General features: G+C 36.3%; 1 protein-coding gene across 10 annotated transcripts in view; it reads right to left on the bottom strand.

Moving 5' to 3' along the window:
• Positions 1-17,502, bottom strand: part of UTRN (utrophin) — a 454,961-nt gene that overhangs the window by 280,856 nt on the left and 156,603 nt on the right. For all 10 annotated transcript variants that reach the window (XM_037022103.2, XM_073219702.1, XM_073219701.1 and 7 more), the window contains 7 exons: positions 15,389-15,568; positions 11,475-11,609; positions 9,757-9,906; positions 8,238-8,399; positions 7,653-7,781; positions 6,805-6,978; positions 5,016-5,171 (listed from right to left, as the gene is read on the bottom strand). In XM_037022103.2, the coding sequence (XP_036877998.2) occupies positions 5,016-5,171; positions 6,805-6,978; positions 7,653-7,781; positions 8,238-8,399; positions 9,757-9,906; positions 11,475-11,609; positions 15,389-15,568 (1,086 nt within the window). The remainder of the gene's footprint in view (positions 1-5,015; positions 5,172-6,804; positions 6,979-7,652; positions 7,782-8,237; positions 8,400-9,756; positions 9,907-11,474; positions 11,610-15,388; positions 15,569-17,502) is intronic.

Here is a 17,502-nt window from a genome sequence, read left to right as displayed (position 1 = left end):
AAATGGCCATCTTTCCTAAAGCAATCTATAGATTCAATGCAATCCCTATCAAAATAGCAATGGCATTTTTCAATGAACTAGAACAAATAGTTCTAAAATTCATATGGAACCACAAAAGACCCTGAATAGCCAAAGTAGTTCTGAGAAGAAGAGCAAAGCTGGGGGTATTATGTTCCCCGACTTCAAGTTCTACTTCAAAGTCACAGTAATCAAAACAATTTGATACTGGCACAAGAACAAACCCATAGATCAATGAACAGAATAGAGAGCCCAGATATAAACCCACACATATATGGTCAATTAATATACTATAAAGGAGTCATGGATATACAATGGGGAAATGACAACCTCTTCAACAACTAGTGTTGGCAAAACTGGACAGCTACATGTAAGAGAATGAAACTGGATGATTGTCTAACCCCATACACAAAAGTAAACTCAAAATGGATCAAAGACCTGAATGTAACCCATGAAACCATAAAACTGCTAGAACAAAGCATAGGCAAAAATCTCTTGAATATAAACATGAGCAAGTTTTTCCTGAACACATCTCCTCAGGCAAAGGAAACAAAGTTGAAGTTAACAAGTGGGACTATATGAAACTAAAAAGTTTCTGTACAGCAAAGGACACCATCAGCAGAACAGAAAGGCATCTTATGGCATAGGAGAATATATTTGTAAATGACTTATCTGATAAGGGGTTAACATCCAAAATATATTAAAATATATATATATATGCCTCAACACCCATAAAACAAATAACCCAATTAAAAATTGGGCAAAGGATATGAACAGACACTTCTCCAAAGAAGAAATACAGATGGCCAACAGGCACATGAAAAGATGCTCCACATCATTAATTATAAGGGAAATGCAAATTAAAACCACATTGAGGTATCCCCTCACACCAGTTAGGATGGCCACTTTCCAAAAGACCAACAATAACAAACACTGGTGAGGATATGGAGAAAGGGGGACCCTCCTACACTGTTGTTGGAAATGTAATTAGTTCAACCACTGTGAAAAGCAGTATGGAGTGTCCTCAAAAAACTAAAAATAGAAATACCATTTGACCCACAAATTCCACTCCTAGGAATTTACCTGAAGAAAACAAGATCCCTGATTCTAAAAGACACATGCACCAATATGTTTATTGCTGCACTATTTGTAATAGCCTAGATACGGAAGCAACTAGAATGTCCATCAATAGATGAATGGATAAAGAAGAGGTAGTACATATATACAGTGGAATATTATTCAGTCACTAAAAAAAAAACAAATCCTGCCATTTGCAACAACATGGATGGATCTAGAGGGTATTATGCTCAGTGAAATAAGCCAGGCTAAGAAACACAAATACCAAATGATTTCACTCATTTGTGGAGTATAAAAACAAAGCAAAACAGAAGGAACAAAAAAAGCAGTAGACTCATGGATGCCGAGAAGAGACTAGTGGTTACCACAGGGAAAGGGCTGGGGAGGGTGGGCTGGAGGGAGAAGCAGATTAAGGGGCACTAAAATTTGCAACCACAACATAGGTAGGTCATTCAGACAGTAGTACAGCACGGAGAATACAATTAATGACTCTGTAACATTTGACTACACCAATAGATAGTGACCACAATGGAGGGGGTGAGGGCTTGAAAATATGGGTGAATGCTGAACCACTGTTTTGTGTATGTGAAACCATCACAGGATTGTGCATCAATGATATGTTAAAAAAAAGAAAAGAGAAGAAAATATGGCATACATACTTCAGTTTCTTTTGCCAGCACCTCTTCAAATTTCTTACTAAATAATATAATCACTCAAGCCTTGGTCCAGGCTCTTTTCTAAAAAAAATTTATTTTTTTACAGTTTTATTGAGATACATGTGATACAGCACTATATAAGTTTAAGGTATACAGCATGATGACTTTACTTACATATACTGTAAAATGCCTACCACAGTAAGTTCAGTTTATATTCACCTTCTCGTATAAATACCAAAAAAAAATAAGAGAAGAATGAAAAAACGTTTTTCCCTTGTGATGAGAATTACAGGATCTACTCTCTTAACAGTCCTATAGAACAGACAGCAGTATTAGCTGTAGTCATCAGGTTGTACACTACATCTCATCTCTAGTATTTATTTATTTTATAACTGGAAGTTTGTTCTTCCTGACCACCTTCCTCCAATTCCTCCAACTCCAACCCCTACACCTGGCAACCACAAATCTGATCTCTTTTTCTATAAATTTGGCTGTCTTTTTTTTAGATGTCATATACAAGTAAGATCATACAGTATTTGACTTTCTCTGTCTAACTTAATTTACTTAGCATAATGCCCCCAAAGTCCATGTGGTCACAAATGGCAAGATTTCCTTCTTATTTATGACTGAACAATATTCCATTTATATACATACCATATCTCATTTTTCCATTCATCCATTAACAGACCCTTAGGTAGTTTCCCTGTCTAGGCCACTGTAAATACTGCTGCTATAAACATGGAGGCACAGATATCCCCTCAATGTGCTTTCTTTTCCTTCAGAGATACACCCCGAAGTGGAATTGCTGGATCACATGGCAGTTCCATTCTTAATTTTTTGAGGACACTCCATACTGGTTTCCAGAGTGGCTACACCAATTTACATTCCCACCAACAGTGCACAAGTGTTCCCTTCTCTCTACTTCCTTGCCTTTTTGCTGATAGTCATCCTAACAGGCATGAGGCAATATCTCACTGTGGTTTTCATTTGCATTTTCCTAATGATTAGTGATACTGAGCACCTTTTATGTACCTGCTGGCCATTTACATATCTTCAGAAAAAAGTCTATTTATGTTCTTTGCCTATTTTTTAATTGGATTGTTTGTGTTTTCACTATTAAGTTGTGTGAGTTCTTTATATATTTTGGATATTAACTCCTTATCCATATATGATTTGCAAATATTTTTTTCCCATTCTGTAGGTTATCTTTTCATGATGCTGATTCTTTCTTCTGCTGTACAGAAGCTTTTATTTTTTATTTTGTTGCTTGTGGAGGTCCTTTCCTTTTTTCACTCCCTAGGCAATCTCACCATCACTGAAAACTTTTATCACCACCTCTGCACAGATAACTCATAAAATTCGTATCTTCAGCCAGATATGTCTCCAAACTTGAATAATTTTGTGAGTACCTTACATATTTAACTAACTCTTATAAAAACAGTCATTTGTCAACATGTCCAACCCATGCTTAATGATTTTTCCCTGTTTCTGCCTTTCCTTCCAGTGCCCCATCCTGTGATCTTCCATGTAATCAAGCCAGAAACCTAAGGGACATCCTTCATCTCTCTCTCTCTCTCGCACCCCCATCACCAAGTCCTACTCATTTCACTTACTAAATATGTCCATAACAAGCTGCTCATACCATCTCTACTGCTGCACCCTTGCTCAAACTACCATTATTTCTCACTAGAAGCACTACAATGTCTTCCTAACTGGTCTGTTCATATCCATTCCTGCCTCTCTCCAATCCATCCTCCAAACTGCAGTGAGTGACCTTTTTAAAAAATACGTATCTGAGCATGTTATCTCCCTGCTAAAACCCTGCAATAAGTGCTATTACTCTTAAGACAGAGATTAAAATCTGTATCACAAATTCTAAGACACTGGTAGATCAGATCTCATCCATCTTTGCAAACACCATGTTTCCCACAGTTGCTCTCCCTGCATGAGTCACACAAATAAACCATGCTGCCTCCTGCCGAAGGGACTTTATACATGCTGTTCCATCAACCTCCAAAGCTTCACTGCTTTCACCCAGGCTATTCCTATACATCCTGATATCTCAGCTTATGCACCACTTCTTCAGGGAAGCTTTCCTAACCCCAAACTGGGCCAAATCCACCTATTACATATACTCTGAAAGTACCACATACATTCCTTCCTAACGCTTCAGACAGATAATATCTGGCATTGCTTTGTGTGACTGCTTGATTATTCAACTACCCTAATTTCTATAAAGCAAGGAGATAATTTATATTTTGCTCACCATCATATCTCTACTACCTACATAACTCCTGATGAACAATGAAGTCTCAATTACTTCAAGCAAGAAAATGACTTAACTCTAAACAATTAGACAACTGGTGTCAAAACTAGGAACACCATTCCCATCCATAAGATGCCCAGATGATAAATATATATTTAACAAATAACCTTAGCTGTATCATACCAAAAAGAAGCTCTAATATGTGTTCCAAATGTGTAATGTATCAAAATGATACAAAGTGTATCACATCAACAACCTCATCTTACAGATGGGAGGTCAAAATTGTCCAGGAAATGTATAGACTATTAATTCTTACTGATTTGAAAATGATAAAATGTCAGCTAGTTTTCTATGGGCTTGTGTAGAAAGTTAACATTCAATAATTCAAAAAGGATTTAAAATATTGTCTCTAACAGAACTTTTTAATTTTGCCAAGGTTTCACTTCCACACAAATTTTTGCTTCCCTGGTTTCAGGGCTAAGATTCTTAATGAGAGAAAGTTACTAGATCTAGTCAGTCACTCACAGTACAGGGTCCAATAACTTCCCCACTGACTCACTAAAATGCTCAATTTATGGATATTTCTAGAAAGAATTTTAAATCTTCTAGATTCATGTGAATTTCCTGTCACTATTTACTGGAGTCCTGATGTTATACAATTTCTCTGTAAACTCTTCAATTCAGTAATCCAAAGATCAATAACTTGAGTTTATATAGGGACTATTATTTACAGTTTCCTTAGAATAATTTATAAATGTCAGAAGTCATTACAAATAATATAGAATGAATGTGGATTAATATTTACCTTAAATTTGTATCAACTATTCATCACTGTAATATTTACATATACATTTAAAGAAATATAATAAAAATCCTGGAATAATTGGATACATGTATTATTAGCGCCATAAAACTTAAGCATTCATTCTCCCAGAAGTGACATTTTAAAATACATAAATGAGAGAGAAAGAAGTGAGCCATATGGTTGCCTTCCTCACCTGGGCACCAAGGTCATTGTAAAGAACCTTCAGAGAAGTCAGCTGCTCATCCATCCCCTTGGGGTTGTCGGTTTGCTGCTTCTGGACAATATGCCTTCCCGTTTTGATGACAGTCTCCACTTCAAGCTTGACTTCACTCAAAGTTTTATAGAGTTTCTTAAAATTAAAGTAAGACCAATTTTACACATTGTCATGAGGAGCCATTAATTGGAATCATTACCAAGCACAGCTTATTCAGATTGACAAACACCAACTATGGAGATCTAAGGGCTGTATCTTCCTCAGATTTGGTTCAAAGAAGGCATAAAATGAAATGAAGGTTGGAATCATTTTTTATAATCAGATGAGAAAAGAAGCAAATAGAGATTATACTTGTTTAAAACAGTAGCTCAGATGTATATTTTTGAGGTTTTGATAACATGTTTTCTGCATAAAATGGGAAAATATTGAGACTAAAAATTGTCTATCATTCTTTATGTTACATTTTTTAAAATCTTGAGTGTTAGTACTAGAAAAAATGCAACACTGGCTATATTTCTGGCTCTTGGAATTTGGAAGTATCAACATTCTATTTTTTTCTTACAATTTTCTGAAATACCAAGTCTATCACAACAAGCATGTATTCCTTACAGAATGAAAAATATATACAAACTCAATATATGAAGATGGATATAACTATAAGAAATCTGAGTTAGGTAGGTCAAATTCTGAGCTGTCCTCATCCTAGTTATCTTGAAACTGAAAAGCACTATCTGGGCAAGGTCTTATTTCATAACATCCATCATAATCTTGACCTGAAGCATCTCATGTGTCACTGTCACATAATAATAACTCACCACGGGATCAAGTTACTCAAGGCCAAGGCTGTGCTTGCTTTGTTAACCTCTGTATCTCAATAAATACATACACACACACACACACACACACACACACACAAATCTATCCTACTCATTCTTTTACCCATGCCAGCTTTCAAGTAACCAATCTTCAGTATGTAAAAGGCATGTGGAGATTGTAGTTTTGAAAAGGACAAGACCTCTCTCCAGGTTTTTGTCCTAACAAGCGTCATCTTAAGTTTCTTCATGATTTTTCACCAGCAGAACACTGATTCTAAATTGTTCATGCCACATTATTTTTAAATTTCTATTCCAATACATTATGAAGTTCAAGACTAAAATAGTAGTAAGACCTTACAAATAATTTCTTCTTCCACATCTTAGGTTTACACTTCAATTTAAAATTTTATTTTCCTAAAGGATGATTTTTTTCATGTTCCATAATATTTCTGATATCCATTCTAAGTATAACTTCTTTCATATTTCAGGCTTAAACTTGATGAATTAGAATTTTAATTTTTTTTTTCCTTGAGAGTGAATTTTTTATACTGTAATATTTCCAACATCTATCCTAAGTGTGGTTCTTCTAGCTAGCTCAAATTTATCCTTTAAAATTCAGCTTATTAGTCCCAGTCTGCCAAAACCTTTCCTATCTTCATACTATGACTAAGATGTATTTCCCACATTTGTGTAAGTCATGTTAAATACATTTCTCTTCTAGTCCCCTTATCTCATGACTGTAATAATTGATTTTACTCTCTCCTAGCTATCTCTCCTATCTCTTCTAATTTCCTTCAAGGAAGGAACACACTTACTATTTTTAACCACTTCTCCATCATTGATCCCTACTCTTAGATTAATAATTACTGAACAAACCATGCACGTAAGCACTAGATGAAGCTACATCATGTGCTGGAAAGCTCACTGGACACATTAGCACCCAATGGCCTCACCATACACTTGTCCAGGTGGCTCTGTATGACATCAGGGTCCACATCCTTCACATCCAAAACGTGAAGTTCTGTCTTCACACCATCCAGCACGCGCTTGCAGTCAAGCATGCGTTGTTCGAAGTTAGCAGGCTTCTGGAAAAGCTGGAACTTTGTGGATACCTCTCGAAGCTTCCTCTTTTTGCAGAAATGAAAATAATGAGCAATTCACATTAGAATGATCAGCTCTCTCAGCAGTATAACACATTCTGCTAAGCTATAAAATAAAGCACTAGAAAAAACATTCCTTAAAGGAACTCAGTGAAGTTACCCAATCACCTGAGTGAACTGCAAAGCCCAGAGCCATGAACTACTTGACACTCAGTGTTAGCAGTCTTAGATAGAATAAAAGGCTGAGTTGTCCCCATTGGAATTAAAGCTTCATTAGTTTCCTCACCTGTCTGAAAAATACTGTTCAGGAACCTAGAAATCAAATGCCCTTCATTTCATGAGCATGAAAGTCATCTTCACATCCACCATAAAGGACTTCCTGCCCAGTGTATCAACCTCACCCAAACTGACAAGAGTTCTAGAGGGTGCACCATTAATGGAAATGTCTATGTAAAGCTAGCTTCTAAATCTGGCTTGCTCTCTCTCAATTCAACTTTAAAAGTCAGATGCAATATTTTCCACCCATGCCACAAAGTCTTTCTGTCGCCCTGCCTGGGAGGCAATGCACCTTCACACATCACTCCCATTCCACCGTTCGCTTCATAAAGAAAACCAAAGGCGCCCAAGAAATCAGCTCATTCTCATTTTCTTTTTATGCCCAACACACTGAAAAGTAACAGGAAGCCTCTCTCCCTCTTCACCTGCAGCACATCCAGCTGATTGCCTCCTCTAGCAGTCCTGCCTTCCGGGGAGGTCGGAGGCTGAGAACGTGTATTTCTTTTCAACTCTTCTAGCGTTAGCTCGTGGGCTGAGATCTCTGCTTGGATTTTCTACAAAGATATTAGAAAGGGGAGAATATCTTTTCTTAAACCTTCCATATAGTTGTACAATGCATAAGAATACACTGGCCCCTATATAAGCTTTAGTACGTTTGCAGTATAATAATAATAATAATAATAATATGGGTCACTTTATTGTAGGACTAGTGTGTGCTGTGCGCAAAGGTCTTCATATTTGTCTTTTCTAATGTTCACCACTTATTTATAAAGAAGGAGGTTTCCCAATTTTATAGCCAAGAAAACTATAATTTAACAATGGTAGTCATTTGCCAGTGTGTCACACAGAGACCAAGAGAACTCAAACCCCACATGCTGTCCCATTAGTAAGGTCAACCCTTCTCACTGACTCTCAGTTGGGATGCAGGAGGGGCTGGTTCTCTGGCAGGTGAGGAGGCAAGTACATACGCTCGTTTTATGACCCAAAAGTCCTCCAATGCTTGGCAGTACCTGAGCCTCCTGTGGCACTTGGAAGGCATCTATCCTATCAGTCAAGTACGTTGTGAGCTGCTTGTCCAGTTCCCCTAAACTCTCCTGCAAGACTTGAAGCATGTGGTCAGTTTCTCGCAAGACCTGGAGTTGCTTTTCCAAAGAAATTTGCTTGCTCTCTGCCTACACAAGGGAGAAATTTAATCATTAGTCGCTGAGCACAAATAAACAGCTGACTGTAAAAAACAGACTATAAAAGCAGTAGTTAAAATTTTGGCCTCCATTATAAATAAGTAATGACTAGCAATCATTACAGTGAAGGGATCCTTCTAGTATCTTACTGACCTTGCAGTGAACTGCTAACTTTTACTGCTTTCTATATCAATGATAAAATATTAAAATGCCTTTGAGGGGACTATGCTAAATGAAAAAAGTCAGACACAGAAAGATAAATACTGTATGATCTCACTTTTAGATGGACTACAACAACAACAAGCAAACAAACAAACTAATAAAAACAAGCTCATACAGAGAAGAGATTGGTGGTTGTCAGAAGCAGGGGACAGGAGGTGGATAGATGAGTGAAGGGGTCAAAAGGTAAAAATTTTCAGTTAAAAAATAAGTTAGTCACAAGAATGAAATACACAGCATAGTGCTTCTAGTTAATAATACTGTATTGCACATTTGAAAGTCACTGAGAGAATAGATATTAAAGTCCTCATCACAAGAAAAAAAAATTTGGGGTATCCATATATATGGTGGCAGATGTTAACTAGATTTATTGTGGTAATCCTTTTACAATACATACAAATATCAAATCATTAGGTTGTACATCTTAAACTAGCATAATGTTATATGTCAAATACACTTTAATAAAAGATTTCCTACATAATGCATAAACAAGGAATAATACATCATTTATAATAAATTTAGAGAAATTTAGAGAATTAGCAATAAGCTTATCAATAAGAATATAAAACACGGCAAGAAGGCCTGGCAGTAGAGTGAACATATAAATCTTTTTTTTCCAAAGTCTCAAACAAGTTCTACAGCTGTGCTTATGTGTAAAACATATTTGCTGTACTTTTGAATAAAGCTAGATGCTATTCATGATCTAAACATCAACATTATTTTGGAAAGCATCTAAAATCCACCCAACCCTTCCATGAAGGAACAGTCTCCTTTCTCTACTACCTGATAAGAACATTCTGGACATGTATCAGAGATTATTTAAAACAGCATTATTTGGAACAGCACCTTATGTCGAATTCTGAAAGCCCTAATATTTCTTGGAATAATATGAGGTATTAATCTTACATACAGCTATAATATGATCCTTGAAGGATATTAAATAGTTCAAAGTAGAAATAATCTCAAATTTTTTTTTAATCATTAAACTCCGCCTGCCTCTTAAGTATTAAGTCGACTCTTCCTCACTAGCATTTCAATGCCCTCAACACCCCTGTAGACACTGGCTAACAACTCTTTCCTTGGCGAAAGTTCTTGAGGTCAGCTCCGGATCATAAACACCAGTTCTTACCAGGTGACTCAGTTCCTCGTATCGACTGTTGAAGGCCTCCAATTTCTCACTGATTATATCATCAAGGATCCCTCCATCAATCAGAGTCTGGCCAAGTTCCCGAATCTGGGTGCGATTATCTGCTGGATGTCGCAAAACAGATTCTAGAGACTGGACAGGAGCAGGGCGAGAAAAATAGTGCATTTACTGATGTACAAAATATAAAGGATCCTAAAAATGTCTTTTTTTTTTTAACAGGTAATTATATTTTCTACAAATCTACCTAGGAGCAAGTCCAGAAATTAGGTTAATGATTTATAAAAGTATTCATTATGGTATTAATAAATATATAAAATTGACAACTTAGTATGAATGATGAATAGAATTCCATAAAAATAACTTTAATAATTATTAATTATATGGGAAAATGTTCACAGTATGATACAAAATTTAAAGGCAGTAAATAATACTATACAAGCAAAATTAGCTCAAAGTGTGATTATGTTATTAAAAATAAGTACTCAATTTTCTACATCTACAGAATGCTAGGCACTGTTTTATATGTATGTTTTATATATACATAGATCTAATTAACCATATAGGCTAACTATTATTCCAATATTACAGATGGGAAAACTAAGTTCAGAGTGGCTTAGTAGTTTGCTTATACACACACGGTAAAGAGAAGAGCTAAGTCTCCAACTTGGTTCCAAAGCCTTTTTATCCAATTACTATAATGTACTACCTTCTAATATATATTTATTTTTAAAAAGAGTAATAATGATTAGGGAAAAATACACCAAAAAGTTTAAAATGCTTTATGCCTCTCTCCATTTTCCATATTCCTAGAATGCACATGTTTTAACTCTGTTATTAGGAAACTATGTTTTTAAAGTGAGCTTTTTATAATTTTTAAAATTCTCTGTCATCTTTCTCTCTCTCTCTGTTATTTTATTTGAGAAATGACATCATTCTCACTTTTCCAGCAAAGCATCTGGCTCTTGGTATTTAGAAACCATGTTTGATTTATTTCTACACTTCGATCCAGTTATCCACTGAGCTACCGTATTGGGTCCCTACAGTGTTAAAAGCACATCTACCTTCTTCTTACTCTTTAATTTTGTTCCTCTTCTTCGCATATTAATCCATTTAAGAAACAGTTATTCAGTCACATGCCACAGACTGCTGTTAACTGGGGAACAATGAAAAATCAGGTATATTTCTTGGCCTCAAAGAACTCAAGTCTAGCCTCGCAGACAAGCTCCTAGGATGGATCATAGGATCCCAAATACTGCCCACTCCAACCTGGCCTCCCACTTTTCACACCTGAAGACAACAGAGTGGGAACCATTGTAAACACACTTACTGCCGTGTCTAATGAGCAAACAATAACTTTATGAAGAAACAAGAGAGCAATTGCCCTACTAACATAAGGGAGAATTCTATCCAGGCACTGGTAAAAACAAGGTGGGAAATCACTAGAGTGCTTTACAATGTCTAAAATGTGCGAGTCATCAACCAGCTAAAGTACCTCATGAGGCTCAATTAGCAGGTCACCAATGGCCTAAATATACATGACTGTATAAGGAGCTCCAGCCACAGAAGGAAACAGAAGGTACACCAGAAACTGGTGAGGAAGCAAATGCGTTTGTGGACATAAAACCCTCTGTTCCTCACGTTCATCATCATTTGGCCCCCTTGCAACAAAAAGAAATGCTGCGGATTATGTAGGTTCCCACCTCCAGGGCTTCACTGACAGCATCTGCCTTCTCAGGCAGGGCCTCTGTGCTCTTCATCCGCTCTTCCAAAGTGCTCAGCCAGGTGGTCTCAAGATCCAAATAGTGGAGCAGTTCAATCCAGCACGACCATACCTCCTGAAGTCGGCAAGAAAAAGTTAAACTAGGTAAGAAGCCATTTAGAGGTGCCATCTACCTCTACTGCTGCACATTCTCCGTAATCAGTAATGTCATTCAGATATGAGTATACATGGAAATTTAGAACCTGATGAAGTTGGAACTTCAAGTAAGTAAAAGAAAATCAATTCTTCAATAAACCATATTAGACCAAGTGGTGATGAGGGGTTGGGGGCAAAGAGGAATGAGCTGCCTCCCTCTTGGCACTAAAATAAGTTCCAAGTATCTTTTTAAATGTCAAAATACAACTACATTATTAGTATAAGAAACCAGGATGGAAACATTATTAGTTTGCTTTTTAAATCAAAAGGTGAATAGTACTCATAACTATAATACTTTACAACAATTATATAGGAAACTGGAATTCCCAGCATCCACCCTATTCCACCTCAGAGCAATTTGCTGTATACTCTTTCCAACTCTTTTCTAAATTCATATGCAGGTGTCTATATATGAAGAGAGACACATTACACCCAAAATGGAGTTAGACTAAAGCTAGACTGTGTTAGTTTATTACTTTTATTCCCCATTCCTATGAGGCAGGGGATAAATTTATATTCCATTTCCCAGGAGCAAAATTATGGGACAGCCCCTTCACCATGTAGGAGGATCCTAGTTGATGGATAAATTTAGGAGAAAGAGCTCAGCACGGAGTCTCCTGGGCTGGTTGTCTTTCAGATCCACTGACCAAGAGAAGGCATATTCCAGCCTGCACTCCATATGCAGTACATGTACCAGGTCAGGGGCAAAAAAAATTGCTGTATAAATCCAGAAAGTAAATATTTACGTTTTACAGGCCATATCCAGTCTCTGTCACAGGTCCTTTGTCTGTGTGTTTCCTTTTGTTTTTTAACAACTCTTTTAAAATACACAATTTTTAGTTCACAAGCCACATAAAAAGAGACCACAAGTCAGATTTGATCCAATTTGCCAACCCCTGGCTAAAACTAAAAGGGAAAAGAGGTGTCGAGTCCCCAAAACCTAGAGGCAGAAAGCAGGCTGAGATCTACCCAGTCACAAGCAAAGCCCTGTTTCTCACGGGAAAGAAAGGCTGGCTCCCAGAGAGGTACTTCCCAGAAGCAGAACTGGTCCCCGGTCAAGCGACTGTCCCTGGGCCCTGACTACACACACATGCCCAATTAATTTCAGAATGACTCTTAGTAGACTGCAGACTCACTAGTACCAGTGACTGTTATTTACCTTCTATTTCCCCAACTTCTTTGAATGGGAGTGTCTGCTGAGATTTTCCTGTGCCTGCCTCATCACTGTATGTTGACTATATGGGGTACAGATAACTTATCTTTTTAGTGCCCAGGTCACCAGGCACCACACCTAAACACCTGCAACTGGAAGAAACTGCTCCAAGGAGTCATATTTGCATTTGGACCTGATGCAGAGCACAAGATATTGGTTTCTGAGCTTGATAAGACTTTGAAGTCCCTGGGGGAAGGCATAGGTGCATTTTGCATGAGAAAGGAATATAACTAATTTTTGACCAGAGAGAGAGAAAACTGGTGGATTAATATATAGCCACACATTTTTCACCACTACTTCCATTAAGTGGTGGAATTGTTTGCTCCTCCCCTAGAATGCAGGCTGGCCTTGCAACTTGCTTGGAACAAAAGAATGCTACAGAGGTAATGCTCGCCAAACTGCAGACCCAGCCTCTAGGAGGACTGACAGCTGCTGCTTTCTCCCTGTTCAAAGCCAGCTGCCACGATGGAGAGAAGCTGTGCAACTGAAAGGCCACATGGAGAGAGACCCGCCAGACGGGAGGCCATCACGAATGTCCCAGCTGTGCTCCCACCTGGATGCACTTCTGAGTGAGCTGTCTGTCCATCTACACATGGAGCAGAAGAGCCACCAGTCAAGCCAAACCAACCCACAGAACCATGGGAAATAATAATTGGTTGTTTTTGTAAGCCACTCTGTTTTGGTGAGGTTTGTTTCATAGTAACTGATAACTGAAACATAAGTATATATATACATAAATATATATTAAAAATATAAAAACATGGATGAGAAGAATATACCCGAAATTCTGGATAATGATCACTTCAGAAGAGGAATGGAGAGAGAAGTGGTATAGAAGGAGAAAGAAGGAAACAGGGTCTCTAATGCTAATAGTTTATTTCAAAACCAAGTTCTTTAAAAAATATGGCAAAATGTTAACATTAATTATATCTGAAGGATGTGTATGTGGGTGTTAGTTACATTATCTATACTCCTAAGTTTGCAATGTTTTGTCATTTTAAAAATTTTTTTAAAGGATCTAGAAATTATTAAGATAATAAAAGTGAACTCTTTGAAAGAAAGGCATTTTTATTCTGAGTTAAAAATTTGGGCTATTTCTGCCCAAGATGCCTTGGTAATTGCTGAAATAATTTTAAGAGAATTTCCATTTTTAAACTTTTTTTTCTCTTTGTATTTCTTCTTTCAAAGATAACAAGTCCTCATCTTTTCTCTTTTATCTATCTCATTTTTCTCTTGCCTTTTTTCCTTCTCATCTCTCAAACTAATTGCAAAGTAATTCTCAAAGCAATTCCAAACCCTCAAAATATTTCTTTTTTTCCTCATTCTCAAATTGTCACCACTGGGTCATAAAAATAGCTTGAAGAAAAGACACAATACATGATGGCCTTTTGTTAGCTTGGTATAATTTGAGGACTCCATACATCATATAAACGTATTATGAGTTGTTTTTTGGCTATAAATAAATAGGAAAATATAAAAAGAGCAAAATCAAGAGTGGTCATGACAGAGAAGAAAACATGGACAAGACCATAGTAAAATTCAATTCCAAGATCATTCACTAGGATTTAAGATTAGGCAACATAATATTGTATATTACATGTATGAGATTTTAAATTCTCAAATTGATAACCTCAGGTGTTTTATGTTAGACAATATATCAACATTAAAGAATGAGGTTTTGTCTGACTTGTAGCTTTCTTTTTAACTAGTCTGATATATACATATTTATATAAGCACAGAATAGATACAGAACAAACAAGCATTAGGTGAATTTGGTTCAAATAGTGCAATTATGATTGTTTACCATTTTAGGATTTACCACAATACAATCATTTGTTTTAGGGTCAACCGGATTTAAATTTAATTGCTATAAATTGAAATGCTTCTTAATATAAGGTGCTTCTTTTCAGGAATATGTAAGAGAAGTCACACTAATGTAAAAACAAACAAATAAAAACTTATTTTAAAAAGTCATAGGATCATCTATCTCTTGTCCCTCCAATGGCTATGCAGAAAATCAAGCAAAATACCAGCAGTTTTTCAAGTTCTTGCCTCCCAGTTCTTTCCTTCAGGTGGCCCTCTAACTTCAGACACACCAGTTTAAATAAAAAACTTCAATTCATCTCTGTGTACTAGCCAGGCAAAATAAAACAAAGGAGATGCTCATAGTTACTTGTTCTAGAATTTTAGGATTGGAACAGACCCTACAGATCATCTGTAATAGGAAAACCTTGATTTCATATATTAAAAAAAGTGAAGTCTAAAGATATGAAATGACTTTCCCAAGAACATGCCACTAATTATAGGCAGGATCTTGATCTATTTTTTTTTAAACCCTGTTTGATTTTTATCAACCTCTTATCCAAAGACTATTTTCCCTTTATGATCTTTTATGTATTTGAAAAGAAAAATGGAGGGTTTTTTTTCCCAAGCTATGGAAATAGTCAGTACACTATAGTAAATGCACCACTAAAAAAATAACATACCTCTAGTGTGTGGCACTTTCCTCGAATCCTGTTACAAAGAAGTTGATAGTTCTCCAGGACGATGTTCAGCTCCGATGTCAATTCCTGGCCACCAGAGGGCACTTTTGCAGCTAATAAATTGATGTTGTCCTTGAGAATCTTCACTCTTACCTCCTTCTGCAACACGTCCTCTTTCGCCCTCTGTTCCAAGAAAGCATAAATTTGAAAACCGTCTCTCTTTCTTAGTAACCAGGTTCTTTTCTTTTAATAACTAAACCAAAATTAAAACACCTAGATTATCCCAACTATCTAAGTGGCACATTATTTAGGAAATCACTACAAAGAGTGCTTTTGAAATAGGAATACTAACTATAAAACTTCATTCATTACATGCCCCAACATACACAGTCACATCCAAATACTTTCAATCAATAGCAAGCAATATTAATACCTAAGTTGTCCTAAATTATGTTTACAAATATGAAGTATTTCCACAGTCTGGGCCCATGATAAGAATCTAAGTGAATGAATTTTAATTGACCACTGGAGATCTGAGCATATTATACTGTCATAAATAAATGTTCACAAAAACTAAGGTGCTCCATGGTAAAGATATCATTTAAAAACAATTTAAACATTTTTTTTTCTCCTAAAACATAGGCATATATCTATCCTTCTGAAAGTTAAGAGAATTTCAAAGATGATAAAGTTTTACTGGCAAGATGTGATCTAGAAATAGCTTCTTTCCTGATTCTCCTTCTGTGCTTAGGATGAAGGCTCATATTCAGGAAAATCAACCTAAGCTTTTTACTTTCCCTTTTAGCTTTCTTTACTGCTTAATGGTTTTAAGTGTCCCTAGGTTGCAGTAAAGTAATTAAGTATAGTGGTTTTTAAAATCCTAATGGTTGTTTGGAAGAATAAAAATAAATAGAATGTTGCCCAATCAAGGGTTTTAATCTTATTTTTCTAAATTCCATCCCCAATGACTTTAGGAAACCACAAAACTACAATGCCATATGTAAAGGAAGTGAATAAATGAAATAAGATGGTTCTTAGCAAAGCAGGCAAGCTTTAAAAAAAAAAAAGCTGTTACAGTGAAACTACTACAGCTACAGTAAAAGTCTCTAGTGTTTACTTTGACTCATAAACAATAACGCATTGATGAAATGTAATCCTTTTTTTAAGCATCTGCACAGAGATTTCTGCTTTAGTTATACTTCTAAGCAAGTTCCACTTGGCATAAAACATTCAAAGTGTTGCTTAATCTCATTTTCAAAAAATAGCCTTTCAGACACTGTCTCCTTTGGCTTGAACCCTGAAGGACACTTGAGGCAATGTTAGAAATTTGGGGAAGGTGCCAAGTTCTTTGATTCTATAAAAAAGACGGCATTCAAGACTATTGACACAGGAATATAACTTTACAGGAAATATATCCTCTGGCCCCAACTAATATTAAATCCCTTGACAATGTTCCTACTGCTAGGCTTACATGCTCCAGCAAAATGCAGATATTCACATACACCCCACATATAAACTGGAAGAACACATCTGATGAAGGAGAATAAACCCCAACAAAATTGGGAAGTCACTCTTGTTCCTTAAGAAAAATAATTCCTCCTTCCTGAAAAACTCTGGAAATAGCATTGATGGGTGCGCAACACTGTGAATGGTACAGATGCCACTGAATTTGAGTCATTCTCTGTGACTCCCCAAGGTTCGAGTGCGGGACACTGTCTCAGGGGTCTTCATGGACTTGAGTCATGCACCATTCTGAACAAGTGGCTCAGCCACCTTGCCCTACTAATATCATAGCAGCTACCCTTCCACTGTTTTAATTTGAAATCCCACTATGAGATATTTTATGTGCATGTTGTGCTTGATTAGATAGGTAGATAGATAAATAGATAGGTAGATAGATAGATAGATAGATAGATAGATAGATAGATAGATAGATAGATAGATAAATAGATAGATAGATACATAGATAGATACATAGATAGATACATAGATAGATACATAGATAGATAGATACATAGATAGATAGATAGATAGATAGATAGATAGATAGATAGATAGATAGATAGATAGATGATAGATAGATACAGACAGACAAATATATATACAGATAGACAGAC

The sequence above is a fragment of the Manis javanica genome, chromosome 13, assembly GCF_040802235.1.
Source record: "Manis javanica isolate MJ-LG chromosome 13, MJ_LKY, whole genome shotgun sequence".
NCBI classification, from domain to species: domain Eukaryota; kingdom Metazoa; phylum Chordata; class Mammalia; order Pholidota; family Manidae; genus Manis; species Manis javanica.
The sequence above is the reverse complement of the archived record's forward strand: the minus strand, read 5'-3'. Positions and strand labels throughout refer to the sequence as shown.